Here is a 25,001-nt window from a genome sequence, read left to right on the forward strand (position 1 = left end):
TGTCCTTCAAGGGAGCTTGCACCAATTATTTATCTACTGAACCTTATACATCTATAGCACATCACTTCTCCCCGCAATACTGCAATACCTCCCCTCCCCTCCACTTGCCTTTGTATACCCAGCTCCTACATATTGGGCAAAACTTCCTTTTAGAGTTAGTTCCACGTTTAGAATCTTCACTTGTGTATTGAAGTTCTAGATGGACGACTTCAGTATCTGCCAAATGCAATTAGCCTCCAGGGAGTCGTCAACATGTCGTTTTTGTTTTCCCCTTCTACCCATGTTTATCAGGCACAAAAGATTAACTTATTCCACAATTAAATATTTACAAATGATATATTAAAACATCTCTTCCATTGTGTTTGTTTGTTCATTAGCTCTGTCTGCAACAGTGTACTACTGGGGGGAAAAAATGACAATCTACTAAAAGTTTGATGAGTCTTTTCAAGTCCTAAGGATTTCTTAGATATTTATTTATATTTTGTATTTGAATTGGTACTCAGTAAACTGTTACATATAAACAAATGTTACCCTACTCTCTCTCTCTCTCTCTCTCTCTCTCTCTATATATATATATATATACACATACAGTATATAGTTGCTAAAACGTTACATATGCTACTAAGAATACAGAGTGCAATGGGCTTTATGTAGTGAACTATAGACAGAGTAGGTCAAGATATATGGTCCATACATATATAATCTGTATTTTCTTAAGTGTTTCATATGTTACATTTATTTTTAAAACACTAGTCAACTCTCACTAATCAGAACCCCAGTAGTTCCAACTGACCTGCAGTACAATATGAACCACGCAATCAATAAAATGCACAGCGATAATTTAAAATATTACTGCAAACAGTTGTTTTTCTCCAAAAAAAGTTTATAACTTATTTTGTTTATTGATTAAATATAAATTGGTACCACAACCAAAAAACACAGACCAGACCAGACCAGAAAAATATATATATATATATATATATATATATATATATATAAATTACTGATATATTCTATAAAAGCGTGGTGTTCAAAAGTTTTGAAAATAATAAAACAGTATATCATTTAATGTTGTTGGAAAAAAAAAAAAAAATCCCTTTTAAAATTTCTGCCACAGAAATATAACTTTGGGAAATCATCATTTTAGACTGCAGCACTTGATTTTTTGTTAACATACACAACGTATGCATGTTCCCAGTTGCAGGGGGCGTGTGTAACAGAACTATAATTTGGAAGCTGTTCCATATTCTGCGAGCTGTGTGGATACCAGTGCCAGCACTTCTTCTCCAGGGGTAGAATAGAGGACAGCATTTCCTGATACAAAGATAGACCTTTCTAGTATCCGCAATACCCTGCAAGTGTCCATCGCAACAAGATAAAAACAAAGTAAAATGTAAAAGGTACTGAATTTAAAGGCTCTAGATAAACCACAGCGCAAACGTAATGGATGTAAGATGTGGACTACAAAACAACTTGATACTTTTGACCACAGTGACTACAACAAAATAGCTGGAATGCTTATGATGCCTCAAGTGGTGTGGTAGAGTGATTACAGCTCTTCTGTTAAGACTGTTTTTTCACCTTGAGACAGGTTTAGTACTGCCCTGGTCTGAATGGAGATTGGGTAAGCAGAGGCCAAAACTATAGAACTGAAAGACAATATTGTGGGCCAAGTTTGAATCGCACAAGCTGGGCTTCGTATTGTAATAAACATTCCCTGAAGTATATGCTGGAACTATAAGGGAGGGAGGTGTTGTGCACAAAGCAAATCCTATTCATGTTGCTGGTTACCTAATACGTGAGTACCCTTCATATTCCAACTGGTACTGGATCTATTAAAAACTCTTCAGGACTGTGTACATTCGAAATGAGTCACACAAAACCAATATCTTGCTTGGAGGCAGGGGTTGTCAACAAAGTTATGAGAACACAGACTGCCAACCAAATTTCTGTATCTATCTATCTACAACCAATAACTATATCAATGGTATTTTTCTCCTTGATTAACACATGTACACATCACCATTTGTTTGGTAAATTTTTATTTGAACCCCCCCCCCCATTGATTTGTTGTCTGTAATCAACCAACAAACAGGGAAGGCATTGGACGTAAGAGAGGTGGAAGAGGCCAGTGGCGGATTGAGGGAAAAACAAATAAATGCCTCAGTGGTTTTCGTGTGCCACGCCACTTAACTGTGAGCCACGGATTCATCTTCCTTGCCCACTCGGTGTTTCTTACAGGTGAGCATGAGGAGCAGCAGCATGGGCAGGTGCCAGAGGCTGCAGAAGAAGAGTTTGCGGGCGCTGCTGCGGTCCGCGTCTCTGTAGAAGCTGTACCCGAGGTAGCTGATGTACAGGTTGATGGGGAGGGAGATGAGTGGGAAGGTCCAGCTGGTGACGTCCAGGGCCGGCGCCAGGACAGACAGTCCGATGAGGGCCAGGCTGTGCCGCAGTGCCACTCTCCGGCAGAGTGCCGGGTGGGTGACGGACATCATGCGGTAGCCTCCCCTGGAGTAGTCCTCCCGCAGGTTCCAGCTGAGAGCGTTGAAATGAGGGAACTGCCAGGAGTACAGGATCCCTCCCAGGAGCAGGGCACCTGGAAAGACACAGCAACTGTTTATTCCTTCATATTCTCTGTATTTAATCTTTAGGTGGGCAGGAACTGAAACTTTTATAAAACAGAACTTAAAAATGAATGAATGATGGCTAATTTGTTTGCTTCCCCCTCCCAACTTCTGGTCTGTATCTTTAAACTGTGTTTTGGGGTCAGGTGACCGTTTATTGTCGACCGCATTCTTCATAAGTGCAGCGGAATAACTATTTGGAGCTAGTTTCACAAGGCTCTCCCCCATAGCCCCAAACAGTATTTCCTATGAAGCCAGACAGGACTGAGATTTATTTATCCACATTCTCAAACTACATAATTTTCAATTAGGTGATGATAAACAGGAAAATATATATATCCTATATATCTGTTTCAAAGTCTCATTTCCTCTTAACATTTGTCAAAACAAGCAGACTCTGCTGATCTTAAAGGATGACATACACTGAACAGACAACTAACCAACTCTATATATCTTGAACAGAAGAACCTGGATACCCTGGTGTGGGCAAAGTAAGTTTCTGTACCATTCGCCATCATTTTCTCACTCTGTTACGTATGGACACACACACACTTCCTATATACTTTGCTTGATGGTCAAGGAGTTCAACAGACCACATGTGGCACATTTTGTTCAAGCCTGCAGCTACAGCATCTTTGTGTTGGGGGCTCAGTTGAGGGCAGTCTCCCCTCCAGGCAACAACACTGTCGCCATATGGAGTCAAGAGGATTAGCAGCTGAACCTGGTTGTCTACTTTGCAGACATTAAAAAATTCTCAATAAGGGTTTGTCTTCTCTACTGGTTGAATTCCCCCTGGGTCCAATACTGTATTCAATCTTCCTACCCTTTGAAGCAGGTATAGGGCAGCCTTGGAAAAAGTGGCTCAGTTGCATTTGAATATCTTTTCCATATTAACCCATTAATTACTCTTGCTCACCCCATTAGCAGTTGCATAAATATTTTCCTTATCTTATGCCTTTGACCCCTAGGACACTAGGGATCAACACAGCCTAGTGGTGTCAGTTGAGTTATCAGTCGAGTCACCCCCCACCCTGAATAAATGCTCTTATCTGGCACACATGTAGATATGAAGACTGTCGGGTGTCTATTGAAATTCCACTCCATGGGTGGTTCAGGCTTATGGTAAAGCACTTAACTTACTTACAGACTGGCAAATGGTTGATTTCTGCGCTTTGCTTTAAAAAAGCGCTGTTTTTGTTTAAAATTCCGATGCGCTTCATCACATGCCATTTATTAATTTCTAAAGTGCTTTGCATGCTCTGCCACAAAGCGCTATATATATAAGTTAACGCAGAAAAGGCATGAAATCGGATTCAGACACAAGTTCAGTGAATTTAAGTATTTAAATGAGAAAAGTTTCCAATGCACAAACAAGGTTCAGCTGAATTTTTGTCATACAAAAAGGCGAGGAATTATGTAGACAATAAATGCATATAATACATAGCAGACCCTAATATTGATGGACTAGACGTCTGAAATACTGTTGTATCAGATGTCAATGATGTCACCTTAAAATTAGCTACACTGTTTAATCTATGTCTTATGTAACTATTTATTACAAATACATACAGAATATGTAGTACAGGGTGCTGTGTAACATACAAGCAGCTTTTCACCCACTCTCGTTCAGAGCAGCCAAACAGTTCATGCAAGGACTAATTACAACATGACTGTTGTGTCTGTACCGGACCCATGGGACACCCAGTGGATTCCGATCAGCAAATCTAAATGAAAAGAGCGGAACACCACACTGCCTCCTCTGCAGATGTACATGGGGAGGGGGGGTCAGTGTTTAAGTGTACCCACCCACGTCCAGGCTGCCTGTGGCAGCTGTCCAGCCCATAACAGGGGGGATCGCCCCAACGACGGCCCCCACCCAGGTGTTGGTGATGGTCAGCCTCTTCAGGGGGGTGTAGCAGCAGGTGTACAGGAAGAGGTTTAGGGCACCCAGGGCTCCCGTTAGGGGGTTCACTGTCAGGGTGAGCAGGGTGATGCCAGGAACTGCACAGGCTGCAGCAAAGCTCACTGCGTGGAGAGGGCTGGGGAAAGACAGAAAGACACTCTGAATACAAAGCGTGCACCATGTACGCTAAACATCTGGGTGATTCGTTTCTCAGTTTGTATGGAAAATACTTCCACCAACAGGTTGATATTTAATCCAAAAGGCTACTTACTAAGACAGCAGGAAACACACTCAACCCACACATACTCAAACACATGCACAGAGAGGCACACGCACACACAAAAGGCACAGGCAGTTCTCTGTCAACCTACGGCACAGTAGGGTTCCAGCATCTGCCAATCAGCTCTCTGGGTGTCAATGGCAGTTCCGACAGGCTATGCTCTCAGTGCCTCACGCTATAGCAACATTGCACTTCTACCCCGAGCATCACCTGTGACTGACACCAAGGCAGACAGGAAGCATCCCTAGTCTTCCACAGCCAACACCCAGGGACTTCGCTGCAGACAGATGAGTTTCATGACATCAGGCTGTGCATGAAGGCCTTGACAGTATTTATCATATAAGCTATCTGCATTGCCTTCCTTGCTCTCCCTGTTGGTATATTACCATACAGTGTGCTCATATTCAGACCTCACTAATTCTTTATCTTGCCTTCCTCCAGTGTTCATGCCTTCACTGGTACTCTACAAAGTCTCACTTTCCATGCCCACGAATCCTACTGTGCCATTGTTACCGAACACCAATACATGATACAATAGTTTTCAGCCGAATAAAGAACTTAGCAATATTATACAAGTTGCAGTGGAACCTGGTAGGAATGCAATGTTGGTGGTCTCAGTGATAATTGCTTCAAATTATGGCTATTACTGTACTAAATATGCATCTCTATGGTCCCATTCTTTGGTGTATATGCTTGCGTGACCCTAACACTATGCTAAATACTGATTTGTATAGCACTAAATTGTTTCATATGCTTCAATTGTACACTTAGCCCAAGAGTCCTTCCTTATGCAGCAGACTTCTGTTAACTTCATAGCCCAGCTGCCGAACATATGATTGTCATTAACAGGAGAATCCCATTATAAGAAACGCATGCATTTCTTTAACAGTTATGCATTAAAGCAATTAGAAGGCATGCAGCAGATTTAAAGTGGAATGAGCTAAAGTATGCAATATGACAAACTGACATATGAGACAATAGAGTAATAGTAATAATAAATACTACATATATCGCCATGGGTCATAGGTCAGCAATCAAACACGATCCAATCAATCCATTGGTTGCATACTGATCCAAGTTAGAAAACACAAACAACAATAAAGAAACAAACAAACAAAAAGTGTGCTGAAGATGTAAAACCTGCTTCAGGTTGAAGAACTGGCTTGTGATAATGTCTCTTTATAGTGTGTTTATGCTTATGATAAACAGACACCGTGCTGTTCTTGAGCTTTCAGAACACAAATAAACAAACCTTTCAGCCACGAGGTAAACAATCAGACAGAAAAAGAAAAAACACAATTAACAGGGCAAAATATGTTTCCAAAAACCCATGTGTGATTTAGTGTTCCCTTTAAAAAAAAGAAAAGAAAGTATAATCTGGGTATTTCAAACAAAGATTTAAGCCTTCAATCTGTCTACTGGACTAACACTAAAAGGTCTCATTCTTTCCATTTGAGAATGTTCAAGAAAATGTTGGACGCTATTACCCTTGACAGTGCAGCCCCTTTAAGCCTACAGACTGCAAGTCATCCCCACGCTCCCAGCCTGTGCTTTCACGTGCTTTACAGCCACTCACAGTATTAGCCAAATAGATACAGTGTATACACATTGTCTCCATGTGAATCCTTGGTTATTAGTAAAATCCAGCATCAAAGCTCTGACAATGCTGGATGTATAAGCCTGGGATTTGGTTGTAGAAAGGCTGGTGATTGAGTAGATCACTGGTATCCCTTTGACTGTCACAATGATCTATTGAGAACCATAGAGCCCGTAACCGGGAGCTTTGTTAGTTTATTCTGTTAGTTGGAGAGAGACAGAGAAAAAAATGCTTGCTTCCTAAAAACAACAGAGGTCTTTAAACATAAGGGTGTTTTTAGTTATGTGTCCAAATTAGTGTCAAACTACATCCAACTACAGGGCGTGAACTTAAAATACTTCTCTTTCTTCCTCAAGTTCCCGTTCTACAAATGGACTTACCAACACAATACACCACGACCTACTATATCCAATACATGTAAAAACTTATGACACAATAACAGTTACTTTGCAAACAACTATATATATATTATTCAAAGAGGTGCCAGCTACCCATCTCAGACAGGAAAAGGTCTTCCAGTGCAAAGTATCCCACTGGGATTTCTTTATACAACGCAAGAATAGAAACAAAAATACGAATATGAAATGCTGACGACGGAGGGAACAGAGGATACAGGTCGGTATCAGCAGGCATGTCGTCAAGGGTTGTGGGAGTTCCAGTGACCTGACCAAGTTTGACCTCTCTGCTAGAGGAGGGGTTGACCTGGCTCCCTTCGAGCTGCATCTCCCTCTCTGCAGTCCTTCTTGCAAGCAAAGTCCCCATTTAACACAATGCACCATGACACCCTGTTTAAACTGCAACATCTGGATAGCTTCCTAACATGACGGGGAGATATAAAGCCCTCAAATTTATCAACTGTCTCTGAAGCAAATAAAGACTGCGATGAATAAAGGCAGCCATGGTCTATATGCACGGGGTGGGTTGACTGTGCTGGATTTTCGATCAAACAAATGGCGTGCTTGATACAAAGGAATTCCTCCATTGAAATGTGATAAGCATTCAGAATTAGGACACAAGAGGTTAAATGGGATAGCCAGACCTGCTTTATATCTCTATAAATATGTTAATGTCAAGTTCATGGGTACAATGAGTAATCATGAGGATAGCAAACCCCTGGTCTATCAAAGTGCTGTATCTGATTGGGACTGGGTAACTCCCATTTTACAAGTCACTGCGTTGCTTCTGAGGTCTTGCACACAGAGAATGATCAATACTCAGTGCAAAACGTAATGAAAATGATATGTGCTTATGTATAATTGAAACAATTAGCCATGGCAGTCTGATGTGGCGCATTCAGTAAAGGTGCTCCGCGTGGAGCTCCCAGGCGACAGCACACAGTTGGCCGAGCACCGCCCTGGCCGCTTCCTCGGCTCACTGCCCACATGTAAGCTGCCCAGAGCTGCGTTGTCCTCCGACGCTGTAGTTCTGAGGTGGCTGCATAGTTGGCCTGCAGTGTGTAAATGAAGTGGCCGGCTGACGGCACATGCTTTGGAGGACAGCGTTCATCTTCGCCCCTCCCGAGTCAGCACAGGGGTGGTAGCGGTGAGCTGAGGCTAAAAATAATTGGCTATTTCAAATTGGGGAGAAAATGATAAAAGCAATTGGCGACCACTACATTTTTCAAAAATAATAAAACAATAAGAAAGACAAGGTTGTTTGATACCCACCTTCATTATATTTGTTTAAATACGAAATTAAATATGCAATCAGAGGTGCCACTTGAAAGGAGCATTTATTAAATCACACAGAGCCTTGTATGCTCAGTCACAGATGTTAAACATCAGACAACAGGTTAGACTCTGTCACACAAGAAATCTGCGCCCCCTTCAAAAAACGATAAGAAAATCGTAGGAAAGCCCTGCCGATAAATATTTAAAAAAGCTGGCCGATTCAGATTTTAAATGATAAATGAAGTACCAACTGAAACCAATTCAAGTAGTGACCTGGCGTTTAAAAACACATTGATGAACTTAAAAGAAAAAAGAAATGTGTTTAAAGTCAAAGGTCAATAAACCTTACATTAAAAAAAAAAAAAAAAAAAACCTTTGGAGCCCTTCCTTCAAACCTGGCTCAGTAAAATTATTATAGTGCTCTTTACATAGTCCTCAGGTGGACAAAAGTCAGCAACAGAAACCCAGGTCTGTGGAGAGGTCTGTGGAGAGGGGGTTCTTCAGGTTAGGATTAGCCACTTAGATCCTCTTACAGATTCTGCTGGGCCAGGTCTCCTTTTCTAGGTCTTGTAGTCAACAGATATTGGCAATCATTCTAACCCTTTGCGCGCCCACTGTTTTTTTTTGGGATCTGTAGGGTGCATCTGTGGAGCTTGTGGGCCAGCTAAAAATGTGTCCACTATGCCCAACAGACTGCCCTCACTGTTTATACATACTTTATACAAAACTTTTTATAATGAAAACACAAACACTTTCTATACACCCTCCCCCCCTCATTCTCTCCAGGATGGTGTCAGTTTCTTTAATTTGTATTAAAAAATTTACAGCAATAAATTGGATATGCTTTGATCTGACCGAGAAATATTAGCATTAAAAATGAATCATTCAAAAACACTAAATATAAAACAGAAATAACATCCCTTTCTTTGTTTTTTTTTTTTTTTTGTTTTTTTTTAAACCTAGGAGTCACATCAAAGAAAAAAGAAGAAATCCTCCTTTCAAAAACTTTCCGTTCGGTTAATACTGTGAGTAATTACCTAATTAATGTTTACAAATGGCCTTTGAAAAGTATAATCGCTAGACACAAAAAAAAAAAGTAATTAAGAAATATTCTGTTATCCAAACAGAGCTGAGGAAATGTAACACTTCAGATGTGGCAGTCGCAAGCTTTTTGATGTTGTTTTGATTGTAATGGACCCTTTATTTCCATTTCAAAAGAGGCTGTTTTGCATAGTTTATGTCATCTGCTATACCTGGACCCTTTGTCATCCTCTTTGAAGAGCATACAAACGGTCAGACAGCAGAGAAACACAAACAGCAGCTTGAGCCTGTACTACAGCAGTTCATTATTGTGATGAGCTTGTGTACTCTCTACAGATAATGCATTTTAAAACTTTACACACGCTTCCAGTTCTCATCAACGTCAATGAACAGAGATAAACTGCTGGCTTCCATTCTATGGTCACAGTTATTAACCAGTGAAATGCACCTCATCAGAATTTTGTATAGAATGAAATCACAAAACTTTGACTTGCAATAACTGAATAAAACTGAGCAGAACTCAATATTTCTAATTCTCTTTACCAGATGTACAAATGAGCTGCAAATGATCTGTCTCTGAAAAAAAAACAATAATAATCTAAGCAGAAAAGTCAAGAGAGGATTATGCAAAATACAAAACACAAAAATATTAAACAGTACATATACTAAAACTGATAGTTCTGTATTTGTGCTGAGCTCATAACTCTGTGGCAACACAGCAATTCTCACTGCTGTATCTCACAGGCTACCTTCTGTAAACATAAGAGGAAGCGACACGGATATGCCAGTGACGTGAGCCGAGGAAGGTCTGCCCCATTCTCACATTACACAGGGAGGCAGGTGTGCGAGAGAACAGCTCACTGTACCTGATCTGGCCTCTAACCAGTGGCCTGTTCTTGGTCCTGTTCATGTTGGAGTCAAAGGGGACCTCAAAGTACTGCAGGGAAGAAGAGAGACAGCGAGAAGACAAAGGGTTAGAATAACAGGCACTCAACAAAAGGGATCGCAGCAGGGCACAGCACTCTGCCTTGTTGGGGAACACAGTTAAAAAGGCTACAGGAATAAAGGGTCTCTTTCAAGTGTGGTGTGGAATGCTTTACTACCTAAGAGGGCCTTTTCTTCTTGTTCTTTCAGAAAGAAGTGCTATTCAGTCGTGGTTCTTAATTTCTTCTTCAAGAGACACTGGAGAGCAGCAGCATATTTTTAAATCAGCTAACTAACATTGATAGCTTTCAATCCTAAAGATAAGGGTTTTAGATGTCTAAACATCTAGAATAGTGTCACTCGTCACACTGATTACCACCGTTTGACTGATTTGTATAAATTATTACCCTATTGATGTAATTCATCACATTAGTTCTACCCCACTTCATGAACTTTAAAAGATACACTTGGTGTTTCTTACCCACATGTGAAAAGTATCCCTAACTGGCGCCCGACATTAAACCGAGCAGAAAAATTTAAAAGCATATACTGGATAACACTCTGAACCGCCGGGACTGTTGTTTTGCATTTGCGAGTGACAAATACATCTCCAGTTTAAAATACAATGTCATTAAGTTGTAATTAAGTTCTGTGGAGTGGAGTGTCACGCTGTTTCGTATTTAAGACTTTGTTTTTTTGAAAGCAATCATCTGTTTTGCATCAATACTATTCAGTACTTCTCATTAGTGGACCCATCTGTTATTACTGAGGGGCTCTGCTGTTTATATCATTACACTGGACACCAAGAACAGTGATGGAATGCCCCAATTAAGAATGGCTTGTATTGATAGGATAATGACACTAATTGACAGAATATGACATGTCCCACCTACAATTCTACTGTTTACATGCGAGAACTACAAGGCTGGTTATATCCCTCACCAAGAAAAAAAACCCCATCGCATTACAGCTGCCATTTCATAGGGATTAACTTGATCATGCAAAGTTTCACACAGCGTTCAAATAAGATTTGGATACCCAGAAGACATTGCGTGAAAGAATCTTCCCAATATCCAATTTTCATCCCGACTGGACACTCAAGTGGTTTTGAAAACTTCAGGAACTTTGATGCTCCTCAAGGTTCTAGAACACATTTTATTTGAAACTGGTATAGCTGTACACGACTGTGGACAGAAATCACGGACAAACAACCACAGCACTGCACATGCGTCCATCTCTATTCACCTGTTCCCAGCAGGAGATACAACAGTAATACTACAATATAAAGATATGTATCCTGTGGCTCTCATTGGTGATATTGCAGTATGTAGATTTTTTTTGCACCTGGAGGGCTCATGTGAAACTTGTCTCATCAAAATAAAACAACCTTCACCCACTGAACCCTAACCCTAACGTTTACCTTCACCCACTAAACCCTAACCCTAACCTTTACCTTCACCCACTGAACCCTAACCTTTACCTTCACCCACTGAACCCTAACCCTAACCTTTACCTTCACCCACTGAACCCTAACCCTAACCTTTACCTTCACCCACTGAACCCTAACCCTAACCTTTACCTTCACCCACTGAACCCTAACCCTAACCTTTACCCTTCACCCACTGAACCCTAACCCTAACCTTTACCCTTCACCCACTGAACCCTAACCTTTACCTTCACCCACTGAACCCTAACCCTAACCTTTACCCTTCACCCACTGAACCCTAACCCTAACCTTTACCCTTCACCCACTGAACCCTAACCCTAACATTTACCTTCACCCACTGAACCCTAACCCTAACCTTTACCCTTCACCCACTGAACCCTAACCCTAACCTTTACCTTCACCCACTGAACCCTAACCCTAACCTTTACCCTTCACCCACTGAACCCTAACCCTAACCTTTACCCTTCACCCACTGAACCCTAACCCTAACCTTTACCTTCACCCACTGAACCCTAACCCTAACCTTTACCCTTCACCCACTGAACCCTAACCCTAACCTTTACCCTTCACCCACTGAACCCTAACCCTAACCTTTACCCTTCACCCACTGAACCCTAACCCTAACCTTTACCCTCCACCCACTGAACCCTAACCCTAACCTTTACCCTCCACCCACTGAACCCTAACCCTAACCTTTACCCTCCACCCACTGAACCCTAACCCTAACCTTTACCCTCCACCCACTGAACCCTAACCCTAACCTTTACCCTCCACCCACTGAACCCTAACCCTAACCTTTACCCTCACCCACTGAACCCTAACCCTAACCTTTACCTTCACCCACTGAACCCTAACCCTAACCTTTACCCTTCACCCACTGAACCCTAACCCTAACCTTTACCCTTCACCCACTGAACCCTAACCCTAACCTTTACCCTTCACCCACTGAACCCTAACCCTAACCTTTACCCTTCACCCACTGAACCCTAACCCTAACCTTTACCTTCACCCACTGAACCCTAACCCTAACCTTTACCCTTCACCCACTGAACCCTAACCCTAACCTTTACCCTTCACCCACTGAACCCTAACCCTAACCTTTACCCTTCACCCACTGAACCCTAACCTTTACCTTCACCCACTGAACCCTAACCCTAACCTTTACCCTTCACCCACTGAACCCTAACCCTAACCTTTACCTTCACCCACTGAACCCTAACCCTAACCTTTACCCTTCACCCACTGAACCCTAACCCTAACCTTTACCCTTCACCCACTGAACCCTAACCCTAACCTTTACCCTTCACCCACTGAACCCTAACCCTAACCTTTACCCTTCACCCACTGAACCCTAACCCTAACCTTTACCCTCACCCACTGAACCCTAACCCTAACCTTTACCCTTCACCCACTGAACCCTAACCCTAACCTTTACCCTTCACCCACTGAACCCTAACCCTAACCTTTACCTTCACCCACTGAGCACCCACCAGCGTCAGCTTCGTCTACTTTCAGTTTTGTCGCATTTACTTGAATCCTTAAGACACAAAATATCTGTTTCATCATTCTGAGTTTTAATGGGAGCTTCACCTGTGTGTGGTTTTTCTTTTGCTTTCTAAAAGCATATTTTGGATTTGGTCTCTACATTGTGAAAACAACAGCTGCCTTATTTTATTTATTTTTTTACATTACATTACATACACCCACTTCAATTCTCTACCGGATACATAGCCATATATATGCTATTGGAAGCTGCTGCTCTTCAAGAGTTCACAGCAAGGTGAAACATATGAAGACAAAGCACAACTATTTCAATAATTAAAATCAGCTACAAACATATACTATCATATTGGCAAAATATGCACAAACACATGGGCGTGGGGTGCATTGGTATACAGTACTTCATTTGCATGTTAACTGTCAATAGAAATACAGTTGGGGAATAATATAAATTGACAACTGATTTCAACACGTACGTAAATTTCACTTTTAAACGACAGGACGGAGAATTATTACAGGGAAACGCAGCCTCAATTAATGGATGGTGTCCTTCAAGTAAAAAAGATTTAGTTTGAAAAGTTCAGCAAACATGTAGTGGCCAAACGACCTTATAGCAAACTGTTGCTGAAATCCTGCTGGTGCCTTATCAGATAGCTTTGTGCTGCCACATATTTCTGAATCAACCCCAAACAATGACATCTGTCCCTCTCGCCGGTCCTATGAAGCAGGTAAAGGGGGCACAGGTATTTCATATAATCAAAGCCTAAGCACACATGCTGCTGCTTCATCTTCATCCTCATCAGTGGGATTAGTTTATTAGTATTATTTTTATTTAAAAAACCACATGCATACGCAATAGGGTTGGCCAGTCTGGTGCACAGCATTTTAATCAGCTGGCGGTCTATCGCTATGTAATCTAACACCGCGCTGGGTCAAGGGGTTACCTAAGCTACCAGCTGCCACTTTTACTTGCTGGAACCACTAGTGCAAATTCAGTTTATACAGTAATCCCATACATTTTTCTAGAGTTGCACTGCAGTACAGCACTAACACACACACACACACACACACCGTATGTTTTTAGCCCTTGTATTCCAATGGTCAGAACTAAAAGCAGCCCCCATCACTTGATCAAAAGTACACAGACTTTACGCAGGGTGCGTTATTAATGGTTACATGTCACATTCGTACTGCAGATTCAAAGCTGTCGAATGATTAGCTATTCAGGTTTAACAAGAACAATAAAACAGCTACAAAACATACAGCTCCATTTAGTAAAATTAGCCACAATAGCACAATTATTTCTAGCCATTAATGCCAAACTGCTATTACATTTACATTTTGCAGTTTTCCAAATCCAAGACAGCTGGAAGTAATTGTATAGTACCATTCATCTAAAAGGACAAAAGGTTTGGGCAATTCCTATTAATTTGAACTCGAATAAGACTTTCAAAAGGAGGCAACAGAGAATCAACAGCTCCATTACATACACAAATTCATCACTTTACTTACAATCATCTCCCCACATGCATTTTTAATACCTTACACCATGAATCACTTATTAATTATGCATCATTCCATTAAAAAAATATATACAGTATTAGGGAGCTATTTCAAAATAGCCGTAAAACACAATGTAAATTACTATTGCTTTTATAACATTTATGTAATAGATGTTGCTAAGCAACATTCTGCTTGCAAATATTGGAAAAGCCCATCAATTCTCTGCAGTCCCTTGAGCAAGCCACATGTTCTAATACAGCAGAATTAATTCCATCTTAAGGAATCTCTCTGACGTAGCAGTGCCTGTTGCTCTATATATATGTATTTCCCACCTGGCTTGCTAGTCACACTCCAGACTATTGCCTGCTGCGATATACCACGCCTGTCACTTCGAAAGAAACAAGGGTTTGTGTTACATCAAAGAGAACACATAAAAAGGTAACACAAAATATCCAAATTATTATTGACGTCACAGTGACAGCCGGCATGCCTTTACTGGCGCTGCACTTTTCAAGCCATTGTTCACCGCATTTGTTTTTAATTGACCCCGAACGGTTAACATGACGGATAGGGCCAGGCTTGGCTGATTCAAAATGGCAAAGCCAGGTGTGGGAGCCTTACCTTTGCATTGTAACTTTACAGAGCAATTAGACTTCATCACTGCCTTTATGGCAGACGGAGTGCAGTGAAGGCAGTGCTGTTTTTGTACCCCCACCACACACACACACACACAGCGGCATGCCAGGTTTAAAAAAAAAAAAAAAAGTATGTGTTTTTGCAAAGTTCCATGTTATTATAAACTGATGGAGTACAAAACATAACCTGTGAAAAAGAACTTCATAGGATCTGCTCCATTGCTGACAAATGTGATGATATGCAAGCTGCTAGCAGTGAGAAAGAAAGAAAGAAAAAGAAAGAAAGAAAGAAAGAAAGAAAGAAGAAAGAAAAGAAAGAAAGAAAAGAAAGAAAGAGAAAAGAAAAGGAAGAAAGACAGAAAAAGAATAAAAAGAGAGAGAAGAAAAGGAAAGAAAAAAGAAAGAAAGCAAAGAAAGAAAAGACTCTCTTATATAATGCAACCGGGGTTCACCAGCTCGGCAGAACAGAATATTCTGTTAACATCGAACGAAAGAAAGAAAGAAAGAAAGAAAGAAAGAAAGAAAGAAAGAAAGAAAGAAAGAAAGAAAGAAAAAGAAAGAAAGAAAGAAAGAAAGACTATTATATAATGCAGGTCACAAGCTGGCAGAAATCTTCTGTAAATGAATGTAATAATAAATGTTGTGCAGTAGTATTGCTCATGTGTCTAACATACGTTTCCCGTTATAAAGTGTAACACGTCAAGCATGTCCTCACTTTAGAGACCTTATCATTTGACCAACAGTGCTGCTCTTTGTACGAGTTTAGCTTGGTGGAACTTCTGCTTGCCCAAGTTTGGATCCTGTTTCAGTAAGCTTGTGATGTGTGGGAACGGGTTAATTAGCGAGCTGTGCATGTCTAGATGCAGAACACACATTTGGAGGACAGGAAGCGGTATGAGCTAACACACACACAGCATGATTAATAAACAGCCAGCCCATCGTCACAGCATATGGCCCTACTGTCCTGTTTCAGCTCAGGGAAATCCCTTCTTATCATTAATCCAACACGAGAAAGGTATCCTATTGCACTTCCACATGTAATCTAGAGAAGGAAACAGAATACATTCTCAGCTGCAACATGCTACTATGAGACAAGGGAATATACATCATCTCACCACGTGGTGAAACGTTTCACTGGTAAAATAAAACCAAATCCCTCCAGACGCTGAGGACAATGAGAAAACTGTAAAATCAAAGTACCTGCATGCCTTGCTTCCAAGGGGAACAAGATCTGCAGTCATTTTTAAAAGTAGCACCTTTGCAGGCATCCTGGGAAGCTGAGAGGCTCTCCGAGTCAAACTTCTCACAGCGTTTTCAATTAAACTTCCACCCTAGAATAGTCTTTACCTGACTAATGGCCCTAATACTAGTTGAACCAGGACCACACACAAATATGTACATGCTGATTTTCAATAGGGCTTAACTTGCTGTTTATAACATGTTTGATAGCAAAAACGGGTACAGGAACTATGGAATTCTAATTGACTCCAATTTAGAATTAAGGATTGAACCTCAGTCCTTCTTGTTTTAATCTGTCGCCCGCCCGCTATTGACTTCCAGTAGTACTGCCACAACTAAAGTTTGGACCTGCCTGCCATCACTTTGGAGTTTACACAGATTATCAAAAATAGTAAAAAAAACAAACAAACAAAGAAAAAAAAACATAATTTAAAAGTATTAATTAAAAAAATGACTAGATTTCTCTGGCAGAATATTAACTGGCTCAATTAATTTCTCGGTTGGATGCTATTAACAACTACCCCCTTTATATTCCCCCTCTCGTACAGTACCAGGTGGAGAACACTGCAACACAAAGTGCAGTTAACACACACAAAGCCAGAGAGAGATGTTTAGGCGTGCATCAACCTCAATCCTTAGCAGCCTGTCTGAGGGTGTTTGCAAGACAAGTCCAGTTAGTTCCTCCTGAGCCGCTGAGATAAAGGTAAGAGATTTGGGGGGGGGGGGGGGGGGGGGGGGGCTAAGTGAGCTAATTTCTACGACAGGGACATTCATCAAGTGCTCCCGGCTTAGCAATGCCGAGCTCAGCTCTGGAATGGCTTTTGAACCACAAAGCTACATTTCCATTAGGCACATGTCTTTCAATACGTGATTTACACATGGAAAAATGACGCATCTTCCAATGCTGCTGTTTCAATGCATTAATTATTTCAGATTTTACAAGTCACCTGGCATTGGTTAATATATACAGTAATCCAGCCTTTATTTTGTACCTTGTATTTATTTTAATAACCCACCAATACAGTCTGAACCAGGATTGTTCAGTAAGGGTTCTTACTGATTAAACTACTTCAGTAGCCACAAGTCTTTTTTTTTTTTTGCTCATCAGAGTATATATGCTCTTAAGTGATCAATTTTAAATATTAATCTACCCACAGCACTGGTCCACAATATGCCCATTGCCAGTCTGAAATACCCATGATTTTTCTCCACCGGTTGTTTTAAATGACCTGTGTTAATTCTACAGCCAATGGCTTTTCTTCAATGCTCCCATCTTTGGGTCAACAGTGTTCCCAGCACAGGGGGGCTGTTACAAAGCTTGTGTACAGCAGCGATTTGTTCAACCAGAGCATAGTTACATTCTGTAATCAGACCCACTTTTTCAGGGGCCCTTTTGACTCCTTCTATTACACAATAGATGCTACAATGTTTGACAATCAGCACAAGATAAGGCAAATTAATTATATTTGGCTTTCCAGGCTGTTTTTCCTGCATATGTTACTGCATTTTGAGCATGAAGCATTTTGTCCCTTTTTTTGCAGATCCAAGTTCCAGGAACACTGCTATTGCAGAGCAGTTTGATCCATTCCTGGTTTTACTGTGACTAATTAGGACCACTGTCAAGCTCACAGCAAAACCTAGAATCCCTTTCTGGAATCCTCATCTAAAATCTTGCCATCATTTTTATGTAGATTTATAATATAAATGAAACTGATATGGCTGACAGACTATGTGGATAAATACCGATGTCATAGGGAAAAAGTAGATCACGCAAGCGCAGTGAGTTAAAAGGAAGGCGCGGCAGCTATTTGATTAAAGGGGAAGTTCACTGCACTTAGCATTTTCTGTCTGATCATTTTATTTGCCAGATCATATGGTAATGTGTTCACACACCTCTTTCTTGGTTTGATTTATTTATTTTCTGTCTGTAAAATATGTGTGATGCAAAGTTTTCTGTTATGTCTTTATTAACAAAGTGTTAAACGTTTGTCAGCTTTTTCTGCCGGTGTGTATTTAAAAATGTCGTCATTAGTCAGATGTAGGCTTTACACATCAAAATGTTGTCAATCTTTAATTGAAATTAAAATGTCTTAGTAATATATTCTAATGACATACAATCATAGAGTATTATTAGTATTGCTTATATTATTTTGTCAGTAGGCCTAGTGGCAACTATCACAGTTTACAAAGACTAAACATTATCAGCCTAGTTTTAAAGAAAAATAACTAGGTCGACAATGCGATGTAGGCTTTTCCCCCGGACTCCGGTACTTTATGATTAATTGAAAATAGTATAGTTTAGTCTATAATTTCGGGGGGAGGGTTTGGTTTGTAAAATTTTTTTTTAATAAAAATTGCGCACTTTGAAGGATTTGTAACCATGGGTTAAGTCATGCTTTTACAATATTCTTAATGATACAAACTTTAAATCTGATGCCGTATTCTAATATTTCACAATTAATTTTATACACAATACATGCCTACAGCGAGGGTGCATATAGTACACTGTGGTATAATGTATTTTGTGTCATCAGAGTGTGAATGCAGGAATTAATGGAGGGAACCAAGAGACCTTGAAGCCCAGTACAGCCACACAACAGCTCTGTTTATTCAGCCTGCAGCTGTCTCAGTTGAACACATGTGCCGAATCAAGTCTCAGTACTGGATAGCTGCTTCACTAACAACTCATATTGGTTTCTGATGATGGATTAAATGCTTCCTCAAAGCGGTACCGCACAGCTGTTAATGAACATTTATGGAATATGGAAATGCGCCTTTGGAAAAGTTCAAATCATCAAATGTTTGTTGACAAAACAAAGCACAGCCAGACATGCAGTGTGAAGTTTTACAGTACTGGCAAGTAAAGCTTTGGAATGAGGGCCCAACTTCCGACTTGCCATGACTTGCCCTAGATTTGCATAGGACATGTCTTAGATTTGGAGTCGAATTTGTACATTTAAAAAAAAAAAAAAAAAAAAAAAAAAAAAAAAAAAAGTTATTTTAGTGCTAGAAATCTTATGACTGTTTAAAATTGCACAGGAAGTAATTAAGACACCCATGTGTGCAGTGTTAAATTCTCACTCAGTCCCTTTGCGCAATGCACTCACCCCTATCTCATTAAACTCTGTGCTGTTGAGCACACAGTGTTATTCCTGCAGTCTAAAACAGGTTGGATAGTTTATAACCGCATTTCCATTGAGACTGCATAATGGGCCACTCTCTTACCAAACGCACAAAGTGGCCTGGTGGGAGAGTTAGCTGCACATGCCAGGGAAAGCGATACCGATTTAGGAACCTGCGGGTGTCTGGGATCAGCAGTCAGGAACCTAGAGGGAAGAGCGGTTAATGCCAGATTACTTATTATGGGCTAGCTATATTTATTAAGATGTATATAGATTAAGTGATGAACAGATCTGGGACAAACTCCAAGGCACTAGCTCAGTGAAAACAGCATAATGGGTTTCAGCTTTCTCTGCTCTATTGCATTTAGAGTGAAAGGCCAACCTTTGAACACAATTACACCCATAATATAAATGTGTTGCAACAGTATTGTTTAACTTGAGTGCTTCATCACACAAATTGCTCCCACCGCTGCAAAGTAATCGCTGAATTGATCACATTTTTTTAAATACAATTACTGCTTTAAAAAGAGAATTAATTTCTCTTTCCTTTGGTTATATTCCACATAATTTTCTCTTGCTAAGTTACTTTTTATTTTTTAAAACTATCAAAACAAATTTGGCGTTATTATTTAAAAAAAAACAAAAAAAATTGGCAAATCCCACAGAAACCACTGAAAAATGCAACATTATTTTTTTTATATAAAATCATAATTTGTTCATTGCCCCACAATTCCTAGTTTTCACAGAGAATTACTGAGCACACATAAGAGAGACAGTGATACAATATGCACTTTTGAAATCCTTCAGGCAGAGTGCAAGCAGACCTTATTTTGTATTTTGCTGTATTTTAAAATGCAGGCAGGTACAGCAACAATGAAGACAAGAATGAATACTCAGAGAAAAAGTTATTTGTGTAATACAGCCGTATCTAGCTCACAATAAAACGGTCTTCGTTTGGAATGAAAAACACTGCCGACAGACTCCTACTAGAAAGGGGATGATCTTTCCAACTAAACGATTCATTTTCCTCTTTTAGTTGTGTTTTCTTATGCCAAACCAAGAATACAACCCAATTGTCTGTTCTTATCTTTGCCAATAACAGAAATCAGCACTGTACCCAATTACAATCAATGACCAAACAATTTGCAATAGGGTCTAAAAATCCAGGTCTTTGTAAAGTGAGCTCCCGGTAGCTCTATACCAGGATGTTGCTCCACATCAAACAGCTGTGCCTTCCAAGCTGTTGCCTGTCTGTTGCTGCATATTGTAGGAAATGCACTGCCTATTTAATTAGCATGATATGAGTACTGCAGGAAAGTATTCTTAAGCAATATGGCAAACTTCCACGTCCTGCGATAACAGACCTACATTGACATGTTTATATTATGGAGAATTGCTTCTATAAGTGCTGTACAGGCTAAAAAGAATAATATGAACTACATCTGTGTTTTGTGCCACATTTTAAATGGAATATAAAACTGCCAGTTACACAGTTTCTCTACTTCTTTTCTGAAACAACGTTCAGGTTGAACACAAGGAGCAGGACCTGTCATCTTAAAGACTGAGCACGTAATTAAGGAATATATACGGCCTTAACAACACCCAATATTTCAAGGCAGTTGTATAACAATATCCTTCAGACTGAAATAACAGAGAGCACAGCGAGAGCGTTATCCTCACTCTCTCAACAATCAAACATTATCTATCTGTATATAACAATTTAATAATTAATATTTTCAAAGTTATCAGTTATTATAATTCTAATACTTTAGGCTTGTTTTTTATGCTTTTTTTTTTTTTTTTTTTTTTTTTTTTTTTTAAATCAGGTTGTTATTAAAACACAATCGTTAAAAAAAATAAATCAAAATGTGTGCACTGGCCAGTTCAGATTTCTATATGATAAACTTCCTGTTTACGAACTATACCCCATCCACTTGTGCCTACCACATAATTAATCCTTCCCCAGGAACTGCTTTAACCTGCTGTAAATGCAAACCAGGACCCTCAGCTTCTCTGGAATAGACTGCCAACCTCAACCAGGACTCCCCTTCTCAGTGGTCTTGCTTGTCTATTGATTTAATCTTAATTATCTGTCAAAGTAACCATATTTGTGGGTTTTTTTTTTTAGACTTAATGTTGCGTTCTACCTCCAGTACTGTCTGAGATGTCTCATGTTAGAAGGTGCCTGTTATCTCAGTGTGTACAACATGTGAAATTTGTCTTAATTCTTGCTGCCCTAATGACCATGAGAAATTCAATAGTGTTTAACTGTGTTGTGTCAAATGATCACTGGTCTGCATCCTTTAACTACTTCCCAGCAGACTAGATATGTGATGCGAGATTATAGCTTTTAATAGAAAGGGACAAGACATGCCTGCAGTAAATAAGTTCCTAATTATCACACGCAAGTAAACAGCTTTTATTTACCAAGTCCCTGAGTTTTAGAGGCTGCTTCCTGTTCACATGAGGAGACTATTCCTTAAAGAGCTTAAAAAATGCATTGTATAAACACTGCAAATGGTAAAACTGAAGATAACAGAGGACGTTTTTGTATATCAAATATAGCGTGGGACTGCAGAGAAGCTTGGTACCTCCTTGAAAACAATGAATCTTTCAAGTGGGTTTAGGTCAAATGCAATGACAAACATTTTGAAGACACTGAGAAAGACTTCTAGTCAAAACGTTTGTCAAATCGGTCTTATGTAACATGTGAGCGTCCAGCTGATTTTAATGCATTTATAACATTTGAAAATTCTTTCAAAATTAATATAAAAGTTTGGGTATTTATTCCTTTTTAATTAGTATTGCAGAAGACAAATATCTCTGGAGCAAGAATCAGACCCTGCACCCTCCCAAATGACCTTGTCTTTCCCAAATATGGTGACAGGGTTGAAGGTGACTAGGGTTGAAGGTTTTGTAAGTTTGCAAAGGGAATTAATTTCTAGCAATACATGACAGCATGTGTGATCTGGAAGCAGCCAGCTCAGAAGCAGATCGCTGCAAGCAAGCATGCATAGCATGGTCTTCTATGGAGTGGATTTATTTTCAGTGCATACCATGCCATTCAATCGGCAAGTAACTGGTCTCACTGAAGCCATGTTAGGACATGATGCTTGATGTTGAGCTATTGGGCTGCAGAGGGTTGGATTCTCTTGTGAAGACAGATGTGTCATGATACTTTTCAATGCAGCTCTTGTGGTCCTACTTTGCTCTGGCTTCTATCAGCCCTTCAGCCTGTCATGCAGGCTGCAGCCAGTAATTACAGAATGACAGGACTAAACTGTCAGAGTGCTTTACAGCTGCAGAGAGGAATTTCATTCCTTGCAGACCACCTGCACACCAGTAAGCAAGACACGTTATCTGTGAAGCTTCTATTGCTGAGTCAGTCCTCTCTCTGCAGTTGCTACTGCTGGTGGAAGTGCATTCGTACTGGACACTAATGACATTTTTTCATCATCAGCTAAAATCTATTTCGATCATCTTGGATCACATTTTAACTGCTATTAGTTGTGACTTTCTAGTTGGGTAGTTTGCAGTCTCTCTCACATTGATGTCATGCCCCTGTTCTCTCCCACAGTAAAAGGAGGGGAACTGAAATACTATTTCTCTGAAGTTCAATTAAACAGATCACTCAATAAATACATATTGTTTGAGGCCTTGTTTTAGTTTAATTAATTAATTAATTAACCAACCCCCTGCAGCATTTAGGTAGCAGTAGCTTTGATGATGATCGGAAATAGCTATTGCAGAAAATACAATTTAAAAAGTGAATACGTTAACTCGTACTGAAATCTGGTCAAACCAATGGAAGAAGTTTCACAGATGGTTTGTGTAAATATCTTAAAACGCCATGACGTTGTCAATTTATATATATTGGTACAATTTATATGAGCAATTGAAGCGTAAACGATTATCATCCTATAGCTTCAAGGGATATTATTAGAAACCATACATACAAAACATTCTTTAAATAAATAAAGATGAGCATACATGAAATCACTTTATTACATTTGGGACTTAGCACTCAGTCTAATTGCATCTCCATTGAAAACCCTTCAAATTAGCCTGCGACCACAGTAAATATTTATAAAATCTCACTCTATGGCTTATGTCCAACTGCATTAAATCGCGTGTCTGTTTAGGAAAAACTGCGGTGAATTGTCCATTAGTACACTGGGACCACAATGGCAACATTATATGTTTATACATACAAATGGCATCACACAATGGAATGAACAAACACATTCTTGGAACAGTATCAGTGGCCATTATGTTTACATTGCTGGAAAGGGTCATCTCCTGCTGGGGTTTTCTGTGGTATTTTCCTGTTAAGCCACTGAACCTTTCTGCTAGGCAATGAGTCTACAACATAGGCCAGCAACTTATATGGAAAGAGTTAAAAGCAAAGAATACCTTCAGCTTTAGACTGAAGAGAAAATGATTCCACGTCCACGGGAAGAAGCACGTGGTTCCAAGTTGCGTATGAACATTTAGGATTAATTCAGACTGTGATTGCAGTCTGTAATTTATACTTGGCTTGGTTACTAACGAACCCCAACTGAATTGTATTGTAGCAGACATCTTTCAATTGCCTTGAACACAAAGCAGCAATGATAAAGGCTGGGCTACACTAATGATAACAATCCCAGTCTGGCGTCTAACAAACAATTCAACATTCAAGCACACAAAAATACCTCCAGTTATTTGGAAGAATGGTTGGTGGCAAACCGAAAGAAATAAACTCAGACATCCAAAACAAGACAGATAATCGCAGTTATTAATCTCTTTGCCAAGAAATCCTTTTTTTTTTTTTTTTTTTTTTCCCCTAAATTAGAAGCATGGCTTAAGCCAAAATTCTGACTTTCCATGTGTTACCGAACACCAGAAAGCAGAGTTCTTACCTGCAGGCAATGTGCTCCAACAATGCAGCTTAGACAGTAGCATTCCAACTGATACTTCCATAACTTCTACTCCCTCCATGCTATACATTCACTTCCTGTGTTACATTTAAAATCGAGCCCCACCTGAGCCGTACACCCAGGAAGCGAATGTGGAGAAAAAATAAGCACTACCAACAAACACATACGGTCGCTGCATGACTGATAATGTAGGCTTCATGTTGGCCAGTCTTGCTGGCCAGTTTGCAATTTTTCAAGAAGCTTATGAAAACGTACAGCCATCTGAAAGATGGAAACGGAGATGTCAAGAGAAGCAGAAATAAACAGGTAATGGTCCTCAAAGATCACCCACAACTGTGTGTGTGCCCATCTACATGAGACTTTACATTGTTTAGGGAGGAGTACCTTCAAACAACATTACAGCATGACATCAGTAAGAATATCCTAAATTGTTTATGACAACCCATTTGGATGATTAAAATGAGAAGTGGCTCAAACACTGCTACACAGTGTCCCTTTGCCATCCCTGTTCTCTATTTCAGCTTTAACGTTTGAGGCACTCCTGCAATTTCAGCACTCCTGATGGTTTAGTGATCTATGAGGCTTGTTGGAACTTTT

At 40.0% G+C, this 25,001-nt stretch overlaps 1 protein-coding gene across 2 annotated transcripts in view; it reads right to left on the reverse strand.

The window, feature by feature from the left end:
* Window positions 1-1,106: 1,106 nt before the first annotated feature.
* LOC121296381 (protoheme IX farnesyltransferase, mitochondrial-like) overlaps window positions 1,107-25,001 on the reverse strand; it is a 42,064-nt gene continuing 18,169 nt past the window's right edge. The window contains exons 5-7 of one of the 2 annotated variants that reach the window (XM_041221879.1): window positions 9,982-10,052; window positions 4,431-4,663; window positions 1,114-2,596 (exon numbers count right to left, since the gene is read on the reverse strand). In XM_041221879.1, coding sequence (XP_041077813.1) covers window positions 2,190-2,596; window positions 4,431-4,663; window positions 9,982-10,052 — 711 coding nt within the window. In that variant the 3' untranslated portion in view covers window positions 1,114-2,189. Of the gene's footprint in view, window positions 2,597-4,430; window positions 4,664-9,981; window positions 10,053-25,001 lie in introns of both variants that reach the window. The other variant, XM_041221880.1, reaches the window with a different exon arrangement.

Source organism: Polyodon spathula, chromosome 21 (genome assembly GCF_017654505.1).
Source record: "Polyodon spathula isolate WHYD16114869_AA chromosome 21, ASM1765450v1, whole genome shotgun sequence".
Classification (NCBI taxonomy): Eukaryota; Metazoa; Chordata; class Actinopteri; order Acipenseriformes; family Polyodontidae; genus Polyodon; species Polyodon spathula.